Source organism: Leptonychotes weddellii, chromosome 6, assembly GCF_054177405.1.
Source record: "Leptonychotes weddellii isolate Sample4059 chromosome 6, ASM5417740v2, whole genome shotgun sequence".
Lineage (NCBI taxonomy): Eukaryota > Metazoa > Chordata > Mammalia > Carnivora > Phocidae > Leptonychotes > Leptonychotes weddellii.
This window is the reverse complement of record NC_138374.1, coordinates 106,086,754-106,099,289: the sequence shown is the minus strand read 5'-3', so window position 1 is coordinate 106,099,289 and position 12,536 is coordinate 106,086,754. Positions and strand designations below refer to the sequence as shown.

General features: G+C 42.6%; 1 protein-coding gene across 4 annotated transcripts in view; it reads left to right on the top strand.

Moving 5' to 3' along the window:
- The window catches only part of HHAT (hedgehog acyltransferase), a 275,981-nt gene that overhangs the window by 31,732 nt on the left and 231,713 nt on the right, over nucleotides 1-12,536 (top strand). For all 4 annotated transcript variants that reach the window (XM_081824856.1, XM_081824859.1, XM_081824858.1 and 1 more), the window contains one exon: nucleotides 8,498-8,565. In XM_081824856.1, the coding sequence (XP_081680982.1) occupies nucleotides 8,498-8,565 (68 nt within the window). The remainder of the gene's footprint in view (nucleotides 1-8,497; nucleotides 8,566-12,536) is intronic.

The window sequence follows — 12,536 nt, the reverse complement described above, 5'->3', positions numbered from 1 at the left end:
TCTACTACAAAATTTTAAAATTTTATCAAAAATTGGAATAAAATGTTTCCTTTCTGTGTCCTGCTGGCTGCTGGGATGGGGGTGGGAGGGGATCCTTCTGTGGATAGTATGAAGCTTTTCTGCACCTCAGCTGATTCAGAGGCTGTCATGCTGTTTGACTTATTAGTGACCACTCCCTAGCCTGAAGCTTCTTTTATCCTGTTTTTCCTTTAAATGTCAGCGCCAAAGTGTTTCTCAGGTTACTCCCAAGAAATGTCTTCTTTCTCTAACACTTTTGCCAGTTCAGCTCATGGAAGCCGGATCCCCTTGTCTTGCCAAAGTATGTTTAATGGTGCAATGTTAAGTCTTCTTGGCTCCATGTCTTACTGTCTAGTTTGGGAAAAAGTGCTACTTAGCTGCATGATAGAAGTAGGTCACTGGGAAAACTGTCTCTTCTGTAAACTTTTTTGGGATGTTTGTATCTGGAGCAAATAGAGTGCCTAGAACATAATACAGGCTCAAAACTTACCCACTAAGTGAAATGCCACCAGTGGGCATCTGCATGGCTGCTTTCTCTGGGTGTGGACCAGGCGTCCTGTTCACTGCACTCTGTCTGGGGAAGCAGGGTTGTCAGGCCATTAGGGACAGCAGGCTGATTCTAATGGCCTTCATCAAATGGAATCTTTTGGTAAATTCACAACAGGGACTGAACAGAACACCCCTTCTTCCTCCCGACTCTACCAGGCGTAGAGCATCTCTAAGTCATATGGAAGTACTTGGGATGGGGTGGTGGTGATCTGCTGTGTTTGGTGACTTCTCCCCTTGACCTCTGCAGCGTTGTGGCTAATCCAGACCTACTGTGTCAAGTTTATGCCCTTGTGGTTCAGTCGATGTAGAAACACTTTTATGTCCCTCTGCGTACACTTAACATGAGGAAAGATGAGATCTGCCATGCAGTAACCTTGAAAGAGTTAATGCTCCCACCTAAAAGAGACCCATATATTGTAGTGTTCCTATCAGTTTGACGCAGTTCTTGAAATGAAAAGAGTCGAATTGTCATCACTAAAAACCTGAGTGATTGGCAGTCACCTGGGAAAGCAGCTGGGAGGGGAAGTCTTAGACTACTGTTTCAATTTATTTATTGGTTTATATTCAGGTTTATTTCTTCTTGTACCTATTTTGACATTTTGTAGCTTTCCAGGGATCTATGCACTTATGTAGGTTTTCAATTTGATTAGTATAGTGTGGTTCATAATACTCATATTTAAAATTTTTTTGTTTCTGTAGTTTTGCTTTCCTCTCTTACTGTGTATTTTGTTTTACATCTTCTCCTTCCTTCCCTCCCTCCCTCCCTTCCTCCCTCTTTTTCTGCTTTGATCAATTATGCCAGAGAGCGTAGGAATCTTTCCAGATTGTGGCTTTGTTCGGTTTCTCAGTTGTTTGCTTTTGTTCTCCAATTCACTGATTTCTGCTCTTATTATTTCTTATTGTTACTTTGGATTTGCTCTGTTCCTTTTCATTCCAACTGTATGAGTTGAATGTGTAGCTCACTTATTTTGTAAGGAATCTATTTATATTGTTGTATCATACCTGATAGCTTTTCTCAGAAGGATTTCCAGAGGAGGCATTGCAGAGTCAAACTACATGAATATTTTTAAGGTTCTTGATAGACTTCCCCAGACTGTTCTCCAGCAAGGTTGTGCCAATACTTCTTCTTTTGGAGAGTGTCCCTCTTCTTGTGTTTCAGCAAGTTGAGCCTTTCTTCTTTAGCCCATCTCACATGTATTTGGCATATGATTGAAGTGAAAAGTTAAATTATTTTTTCCCAAATAGATAACCAAGCATGATTAACTATTTCTTTTCATATTGAATTATGATGCAATCTTGATCATTGCTACATTCTTTTTTTAAAAGATTTTATTTATTAGAGACAGAGAATGCACACACATGTGCATGTGTGTGAGTGGGGAAAGGGGCAGAGGGGAAGAGAATCTGAAACAGACTCCGCGCAGCACAGAACCCAAGGTGGGGCTCGATCCCATGACTGGGAGATCAAGACCTGAGCCAAAACCAAGAGTCAGCCGCTTAACCGACTGAGCCACCGACGTGCTCCTGTCATTGCTAAATGCTTATATAGACATCAGACTGTTTCGGTTGGGGAGCTCTTTTCTGTTTCATTGATTTCTCCATCAATTTATACATCATTATTGCACTGTTTTAATTAAAAATGCTTTATAAAATATTTGAATATCTGGTGGAATAAGTTACTACTCATCGTTCTTCATTTCCACACTTAGCTATTCTCACTGGTTTATTCTTCCATATACATATTTGAAACTGTTCTGAAAAAATCTCATTAGGGTTTTAATTAGAATTACAGGAAATTAATTTGTAAATAATTAATATTCTTATAATATTGTATTTTTCCACCCACAGATGTGGTATTTTTTCTTTATTCATTCAGGATCTTCTGTTATTTCCCTTAGTAAAGGTTGCTGATCTTCTTCATAACAGGTCCTGCTAAAATTCCTCAGATTGAGTCTTTTTTTTTTTTTTTTCCTTTTATGATTGGGAAATTTTCCAATTATATTTCCTATAATTTGTAGCTGATTATTTCTGGTCTAAAGGTATTTATTTTGGTTTCTGTATGTTAAATTCCAACTATTTATTGAATTCTCTTAATGTTCCATTAACTTATTTTTGATTTTCCTAATTTTTGTGTTTAGATAATTTCATCTGCAGATCATGCTAATGGTCTTGCTTCATCTATGATTGATTAGCTGGGACTTTTAGAACAATATAGTAGTTGGGAAAGAATGCTGTTTTTATTTTAATTCTAATTTTAATGGAAATCCCTATATTGTTTTTACCATTACTGAAAAGTTGAATAAACTTTTCTTTTTTTTTTTAAATCGTGCTAAGGAATCTGGCCAGCTCCCTTTAACTAAATTTTTTAAAACCAGCAGTGGGGGCGCCTGGGTGGCTCAGTTGTTAAGCATCTGCCTTCGGCTCGGGCCCTGATCCCAGGGTCCTGGGATTGAACCCCTCTCAGGCTCCCTGCTCAGCCAGGAGCCTGCTTCTCCCTCTCCTACTCCCCCTGCTTGTGTTCCCTCTCTAGCTGTGTCTCTCTCTGTCAAATAAATAAATAAAATCTTTAACAACAACAACAACAAAATCAGTAAATGTTGAATTCATTTTTAAAGCATCTATTCAGATGATTGCATAGTTTTTTCCCTTTCAAGCTGTTGACATATTTTAAAGTTATACATTTTCCTGTATGGCTTATATGGATTCCTACAAGAAACCTATGACTATGGTATTTTTAAATACACTGCTTGTTTCCAGGTTTTTTTTTAAATAATTTCTAAGTGAGATTCGTTGGTGTAGTTTTATTTTTTGTTTCATCAGATTTTAATATCAGCATTCTGTTAACTTTATAAAATGAATGGGGAAGTTTTTAATTGTGCATGCTTGGAACTATTTAAATAGTGTATGAGATGTCAGCATCAAAATTTGATATTCACTTGTAAGTTTGTCTAGGCATGGACTCTTTGGAAATAGATTCACTGAAAACTTCAGTATCTTTCAGTTATTTCAGGTTATATTTAGGTTTTCTTAAGTCAGTTTGAGTAATTTATATTTTTCTTTTTTTTTTTTTTTAGATTTTATTTTTACATAATCTCTACACCCAATGTGGGGCTCAAACTCAAAACCCTGACATCAAGAGTTACGTGCTCCACCATCTGAGCCAGCCAGGCACCCCTACATTTTCCCTTTTCATTGAAAATTTCAAATGTATTAACATCCAGTTGTAGATCACATAATGTTTTGAAACACACATCTCATTTTTTCTGTTTTAGGGAATTTAGCAAAGGTTTTGTCTACTTAGTGGATCTGTTCTCTTTTTCAAAAAACAATCTCTTGGGTTTATTTATAAATTCTACCATTTTTATTTTTTCTGTGACAATTACTCTCTATTGAACTGTAGGCCATCCTAGATCCTTTTGGCTTTCCAGAGCCCAGGTTCAAGTTTTATGGTGTGGCTCTCTTCCTGAAAAGTTGCATATTAGGGACATTTTTATAAACAGAGTGGTATTTTCCATGAATTTGCATTTCCATTTCACAGACACTTTATTTTCATTTTTAAAAACTTGAGTGAGCAGAGGTTAATGTTTCTCTAAATAAACTCTGTAAGCACCGGGAAGCCCCGACATTTAAGCAAGTGTGAACAAATGATTCATTTGAATTGCCATGTCCAATTTCTTTGTTTATATAGTAGATGTTCTGAAAGTGGAATACAATTATAGTTGAACATTTTCACCTTTTACCTTCTGTTTATTCCTAAACTCACCTGTTCTTATCACATCACTAGTCTCAGTTTATAAGGAAAGGAGAGAGCAGCACATTTACAGATTCTTCTTTGTGTTCATAACACACTAACCTCTCATGAGGGGCGGGCTTTGTAATCAGGAGGTAATTTTCCCCACTTGCTTTTGTGACCAGAGGAATTTGGTTGCAAGCCAGCTGGCAACTCTGTAGGGCCCAGTGCGGGGTGGGCGGCCTTGGGGGTGGGTAATGGGGGCTACCCCTGGTCCTGTCTTTGAACAAGTGGCCTTGCCCTTGGAACCATGGGAGGGGCCACCAGGGGTCCTTCAGTTAACGGTCTTTTGTGAAAGGACCCAAGTGCGTAGCCCCTGCGGGAGCCAGGCACTGGGCAGTGTGTCTTGATGGCCAGCATCGATAGTGTGTGTCGGGCTTCATGTTACGGTTCACCCTGTTTCCTCTGTCACCTGTGGCCAGGGTCGTAGGAAACGTTAGAGCTCCTGCTTTCCTACTGGGAATCCAAGATTGCTGGCTTACCCCTTCCTCTCAGGCTTGCACGGGCCTTCTCCTCCTATGTGGACACTGGCCCTCAAGGGAGGGGAGTGTTGGCTTCCAGAGAGTCGATTTTTTTTTTTTTTTTTTAAGATTTTACTTATTTGAGAGAGAGAACCAGAGAGCGAGAGCACGAGGGAGTGGGGTAGAGGGAGAAGCAGGCCTCCTGCTGAGCGGGGAGCCCGATGTGGGGGCTTAATTCCAGGACCCCGGGATCATGACCTGAGCCGAAGGCAGACGCTTAACGTCTGAGCCACCCAGGTGCCCCCAGCCAGAGTCGACTTTCTTAACACCTGCAGTAAACTTATCACAGTGACTTGGGACAGGGCCTGAGCTGGAGGGCATGTGAAGGCAACCCTTTGTGTTAGACCCCACAGCTCCTTACTCCTCCAGCCAGTGCTCCCTGCCATTCTGTCAAACACAAAAGAGCATGCCCAGAGCTTATGGCTTCCTCTCTGCTGGAGTGTTTGCATCTCAGTCTGGGGCACTTCCACCTCTCTCGGGAGCCCCAAGGATTCCCATGCAAATTGCGTGCCTGGTGGCTTGCCTTGATAGACCCCAGAATTCTTTCAGGTGAGTAACAGGTGAGCAGCCTTATTTGGGAGATTTGAAGGCCATTTATATTGTATGTTGCTTTGTATCCTATTTACATATATGATTTGATTTTGCTTGGGCTATTTCTACATCAACTTTTCATTCCCTGAATGGGATTTGGGAGAGCGGAGGAGGGGGGCCCCAGTTCTCAAGAGTTGTCATGGGAAAACCAGCACCTTCTCATCCTTCTATATGACATTTTATATGAATTTTTGAGAGTTGGTTATCATTAAATTCTTTTATCTGGAGAAGCCCATCTTTTCTGCTCCCTCTCTCTACTCATTTACTGCCACAGTCTGCTGTACCCAGCGGCTTCCTAGAGAAATAAAGAATCAGTAGGAGCTGATTGGAATTTTTCAAATGCATAGAAACAGCAGGACATGTGAAGCCATGATTGGGTGTGCTGGTCCTCGGCAGTGGCTCGTGTCAGACGAGGGGGTGTGTGTGTGTCTCCTCCTCTTCCTGATTATTGCCCTCTAATTACCCCCCACCCCACCCCACCCCAGAAATGATTTCCTATCAAAATGTTGAGGGTTAAAGGGGTAGGTTAGTTAGCACTTTTAAGTAAATGGTTTACCACCACAGCTCATTGACATCGATTAAAATGCAAATCCTCTCACTCAGTAGGTAGAATGGGGCTTTGATGTATCCTCTTGTTGGGTGGTGGTTGGAGTGGGGAGAATCAACAGCTGATTTAGTAATGAGGGCTCATCAACAGAAATTGCTTCATTTCTATGCTCTGAGGCAGTTTTGTGGAGCGCTGAATTTTGGGAAATAGAACGAGGGCACCTCGAAGAAAGAGCTGGTTCTGCCTGAGAGTCAGGCCTGTGTGGTGTGGAGAAAATTGCTCAGGCAGAGAAGGCTTCTCTCCATTTGCAGGGTCCTTTTACTTGAGTGTATGTGAGGTACGATGAAAACTCTTGCCCTGAGTGAGAATATAGGATCTCTAGCTGAAGGGTCTCATCAGAGAAATTCTGAGGGCCGAAGCTCTTTAGGGAAAGATTTCCTACTACAGGTTCTCAACAGCCTTTCTACTCTATCAACCAGATTCTGTAGCCGGCCTTTCTCCTCTATCAACCAAATTCTATAGCCACGCATTTTCAGCTAACTTAAGACCACTTGAAGACAGTGGATTCCAAAGAGGTTGCGAATGTATGTTGTATAGTATTTGTGTCAAGGAATCAGACAAGGGGGAGTTGTAGAAATTCTCCAAACCTGAGAGAGGATTTTTGGTTTAGAGCTGTGCTGTCCAGTACTGTAGCCATTAGCCGTACCAGCCCTTAAAATGGGGCCACTTCAAATTGAGATGTGCTGTAAGGATAACATGTGTATTGGATTTTGAAGAATTAGTAAGAAAAAGGGATGTAGGGCCCCTGGGTGGCTCAGTTGGTTAAGCGACTGCCTTCGGCTCAGGTCATGATCCCTGGGTCCTGGGATGGAGCCCCACCTTGGGCTCCCTGCTCTGCGGGGGTCCTGCTTCTCCCTCTCCCTGCCACTCCCTCTGCTTGTGCTCTCTCTCTCTCTCTCTGTCAAATAAATAAATAAAATCTTAAAAAAAAAAAAAAGAAAAAGGGATGTAAAATGACTCATTCGTAATTGTTTAATACTGATTCCATGTTGAAATAAATAAGATATACTAAAATTTCATCTTTTTTTACTTCTCAAAATTGTGTCTCAGTATTTCCGTTGGGCATCACCAGACAGGATTTCATTTTTCTCCTACCTGCACAGATTCCTTTTTCCCACTAGAGGGGGCTGCATTCTAGTTTCAGGAAGTCTGGTGCTTTCGCATGTAAATTTCACTGCCTCTGTACTCTTTTAAAAAAAAGAAGCAAAAAAGCAAAAAGTTTCTGCTTTGTTTCAGTTCTGCACAATTCTGATGTTTGTGGAGGTTGCTATTTGTATGTAAGCGAAGCCAAAACAGAAGAGGCAAGAGGAAGAGAGGTTTTCCCACCTTCTTTGTGTTAATTTTAGGAGGTTCCTGTTAACTTCTTTGTTGGATTGCAGTAGTTTGCCCTTTGTGGGCTCTTCCCTAGGACTTGAGTCTGTGCACAATTCACGCACACACAACGTGATGTGTGTGCAGCTGTAACAGAAAGAACCAGAGCCCTGCTGCAGTCACACGCCTCCACAGCGCCCCCTGCACTGCGTGGGATGCAGTGGGAATGTGTCCCGGAGCTGGGCCATGTGGCACCCTAGGCCAGTGCTCCCACCCCGCCCTTTGCTGTTGTTCCCAGGGGCATTGTTGCCCATGGTTGGAGGTTGGGGCTCCTCTAGTGTGTGTGTGTGTGACTCTGCCCCTGGATTCTACTGTGAAACCAGCGTCCTTTCAAGATTATGTCTTAATGACTACACACTCTCCTGGTTTTCCTGCAGTCTTTCTGGGTAGTTCCTTTTCAGTTCTTCTGTGGTTTTGTAGGTTTGTTGGTCTGATGAGCACTGGTTTTACCTTGTTTGTATACTCTGAGCCTTTTGGGGTACCATGAGCCCCAGGCAAAGGCTGCGCCAATCTTGTTTTGTTTCATTCCTGGTATATCACAGTGTGTGCCTGGTTATTGTACACCCTTAAGAAGTATTTGAATATTTTGTTATGCTTTTTGTTTTAAACCAGTTGTATACTTATTACTATTATATGATTTCATTTTATAATCTCGTTAGCATTATGTCCATATCATAGGGCTGTGATCACCATCATTTTGTGGTGTGATCTGTTTAGAATAATTCTTCACCACCTATATAGGTGAGGCATTTGCACTAATTCCCCCCTTGGTTCCTGTTGCTGAAAGCTGTTTCTCTTGATCCCTCCCCGTTTGTGACCCTTATTACAAATTGAAGGGGACGTTTCCACCAGCCCCACTCTGTATTTCCAGGAACTTAGGTCACAGGAAACTGGAGTGGAAGGTCAAGGAGTCTGACGTGTCTCCATGTCTGTAGCTCAGTCCACAGGCAGCTTTTCCAGAACATATTCCAGTTTCTCTTAGTGGTTCTCCTATTAAACCAACCCAGTTTTAAATAAAACTGACTAATGAAACACTGTTTTTCTTGTCAGAACATGAAGAGGAGCTGGATCGACAGTTTGCCCTGGAGATTGGCACTTTATTTGGAGGATTAAAGAAGGTACTTAGTGGATAAATGATAAATCTCAGTTTTCAAACCTGGTTTCAGTATTTTGTCTTACTATTGTATTTGGCTACTGATGAGCTGTGTATTTGTTTTTCTAAGCATTTGGATAGATTATTTATTTATTTATTTATTTATTTTGATAGATTTTTAAAATGATATAAAAACATTGCTTTCTACTGTTTTCACTCTAGGTATTTAGTGTGCCAGATATATTTTAAGTTCAATCAGTGTTTGTGGGCTGGCTTGGGACATAAAATAATGCTTGCATTCCAAGTTCCAAACACCCAACTTACAAATGAGCTTTTGGAAGACCATTCATTTCCAAGCTGGGCACTGCCTATTGCTGATATTTTTCTACTGTGAGAGTTGCAGGTCTTGCTTAGAATTGCAGCAAGTTTACTTCAATTTTCATTTTGATTTTCTAGGGTAATCTGTCCCTTCTTTCCAGCTTTGGATCTGTATGGAGCCACTGTATTAGATGGAAGGCCCATGTTCTTGTGGGACTGGGAAGAGTGTCCTGCCGTGCATGGGGTGCCATTCCCAGCTTTTGTTGTTCTACCCACCAGAAGTTTCCCTGAAAAGTTGGACGCAAATCGAGTTTTTGTTCATTGCATTCATTTGTAACTGTTTCTGACTTAAACAAGCCCTTTTAGGATATTAGTAAGACTGTAAGGTGGATGGTATTGTGCCCACTTCAGAGATGAGGAAATCTGGGAAACTTCTGTCATGGTGGAATTTGAGATGTAGCAGGAGATAGCCCTAGTGAGTGTCTAAGATCTACTCTTTAGAAATATTTCACTGTTGGATCTCTTACAACAGAAAAAAATGGTGACATCTCTCTCTCTCTTTCCCCCTCTTATAGTTACAATTCAGGCATTTCAGACAATACTGAATTGTTTGCTAGGGACAAAAATAAACAAACCCATTTTGGACTAAGAGACTTCTAGCTCTTGAGAAGAGAGGCCATTGCAAGGCAGGATGAGCAGCTGAACAGAGGGTCAGGCCCCAGCAAGTTCTGGAGCTGCGGCAGATTTCATTGTCAAGGGGCAGGCTCCGTCCTGCTGTGTGTGCCACTTCCAGACAAAGGGGCTTTGTCTTTTCTCACTTCCCAGCTCCTGTCACCACTCCTTCAAGTCTAGCTGCTTGACTCCCTGCCAAGGCTGTAGAGTCCTGGGGAGATGACCTTTGCTAAGCATTCTCCATGATAGACCCTCCCCCCACCCCCATAACAGGGCATGGGTCAGGGGGTGTCAACATTCAGGACAACCCTGCCTTCATGAAAAACTGCATAAAGCACAGATACATGCCCTTGGAGCTCCAAGCCTCAGTCCTTTTCCATTCTGAAAAATCTCTGTCCATGCCTCTGTTTGTCTGACCATCCATCCATTGATCTGGTGCTATTGAGTACCTCTTGTTGTACTCATCTTTCTATATCTCATCCCTTGCAACTGGGGTGGGTAGTTCAGAGTCTTAGAGTTTAGAGGGAAAGTGAGGAGTCATGGTACATAGTCAGTAGATGAGGGCAATTGATACTGTGTCCTTGGTGAAGATCATAAGACCCAGGGCCAAATGTAGTGTTAGGGAGCTCACAGATACCTGCTGAAAGTCTCATTCCAGCTAATATAGAGGCCTGATACGTTCTGGACACTCCTTGATGTATATTTCCTTTCTTTGAGGTTATGGGAGGTGGTAAGCAAATGCTACCCTGCTCTAAATTCTAATCAAAAGAAGATATTTGGTGAGAGTAGGAATTGTGAACTTTAGAGAAGAGCTTTAATGTTCTCTGACCAGTCCATGCCTTAAATGTTACAGTTGCTAAACTCAGCACTGCTGACATTTTAGACCAGGTAATTCTTTGTTGTGGGGGAGCTGTTCTGTACATTGTAGGACGTTTAGCAGTCTCCCTGGGCTCTGCCTAGTGTATGCCAGCAGCAACTACTGACCCAGGTCATGACAATCAAAAATGTCTCCCGGCACTGACAGGTGTCTTTGAGAACAACTGGTCTATCGCAATATTTAGGGGCTCTCCCCAAACAGCCTCTGCCATTTCTGATTTGCCATTTCTTTTGCTCAGCCTGTTTCCTCTTCTGGATTGTTTCTCTCCCCTTCCCTGTCTGGTCCGTATTCCCTCTTCATATCTGAGCCCAGTTAGCTCTCTGTCACAGAAGCATTGCCTGGACCTCTGAGCTGGGTTTAGTGCTCATTGTTCCTGACACTTCCCTGCCTCTCTCTTTATCCCCTTCCACACATAATACTTTTAATGAGTCTGTTTCTGGGCCCAAGTCTGTACTGAGTGTTGGGGACAAAATAGTTACTAGACAGATAAGGTTCCTGTCCCATTGTCTCTTAATGGGGACAGACTGAAGGTAAGTAAATGAACAAACCTAACAGCCACAGATGGAGCTAAATGATGATGATGAAAATATATAGGGTGATGTGATATAATGCTTTGGATTGTGTCTTGTGCCCTATAATGAAGAATATATTTGTACAGTTGTATTTTATATTATCCATCCTCCACTAGACTGTGAGTCCCACAGGGACAGGGCTGGGATTTAATCAATCTGGTATCTTTAGTGCCTAGAATAGAAGAGGTGAGTATTTTATTGAATGTAACTGCAGGAAAGAGTGAAGACCACTGTGCCGAGTTGTAACATTGGAGTAAAATGCATCAGTACTAACTGCCTGTAGAGAGATGTGTAGGTAAATGCGGAGTGGGATGGTGTTTATAGTCAGAGCAGGGAGAGACCACCGTGGCACAGCCCATCACAAACTGCTTCTGTACAGCTGAGCTACACAGAGTGGTAGGATTGGGCAAGGTCATCAGTAGAGGAGATGTTCCAGAGGGGCTCGCTGTGATTGGAAAAGGGAAGGAGGTGTTAGGGAGATGCTGATCGCGGTGAAGCTTCACTGAGGATAGCGAAGGGGATCTGGGGCTGACCAGTCCTCCAACTTTTGATGATGTTGGAGTTTGGAGGATTATGGCCCAAATCAGGAATGCCTTTGGGCCTGGTAATGTCTTTGGCATGAAGCCGATGGCACTTGCTGAGATGCCCGATGTGGGAGATGGGGAGCTCCTGTTGGTGCAGTTGTCACTGACTGCTCACATCCCATATGCGGGGGCATTTGCATCCTCCTTTGCAGTGTCTGCGCTTCCTGGCTTGGAAGTGCCCCTTCCTGCAGGAACCAGTGGCTTCCTGGAGCAGGTGTGTGCTGGGAGCCTGTGGGTGGCCAGGGATGGGTCCTGCCTGGTCCCTTTCCATTTTGGGCCATTCTCTGTCTTGGTGTTTGGTGGTCCCCTTGTCCCTTTTTTTCGTGCTAGTTTTCTGGCCAGTGGTCCCAGTCGATAAAGGAAACTTTTTAGTGCCATGTGCCTTGCTTGACTGTAGTAAATCGGGACAGGGTCTGAATCAAACTGATAACAAATGAAGCTCTATGTTGGGTTGTACTGTCATGAATTTTTTCCCCTTTTATGATTTCTGATTCAAGGTAGTTGGCATAACGGAAGGAGCACAGGTTTGGAGTTGGATGGACTTGAGTTCACAATGCAGTTTCCTGCATTTTGGAAAATCCTTTAGCTCCTCCGAGCCTCAGTTTTGTTATCTGGAGCATGGAAAGGGGAGGTTGTGGGGAAAGAGATGCTGGATGGAGAGCACCCAGCCTGTGTGTGCCTGGTGCAGAATGGATGCCCAGAATGTGTTTTTGTGGTGGTGGTTATGTTTTTCCTTGCACGGAAAACATCCTTGTTTCAGAGTTAAGATTTGTTGACTCCCCTTCTCTGGCAAGCAGGTAATGTTCTACAGAGAAACATTTAAATCTAGACGGGGATTGCTACTGAAGGGAGCTCTCAAAAGCTTAATGTCTTACAAAAAATTTTGCATGTAATCCATTCCTCCTCCTTTTCTGAGGACGCTCCTTCCTGCGGCAGATTCTGAAATGGGGGTATCCTCGCAGATAATACGTTC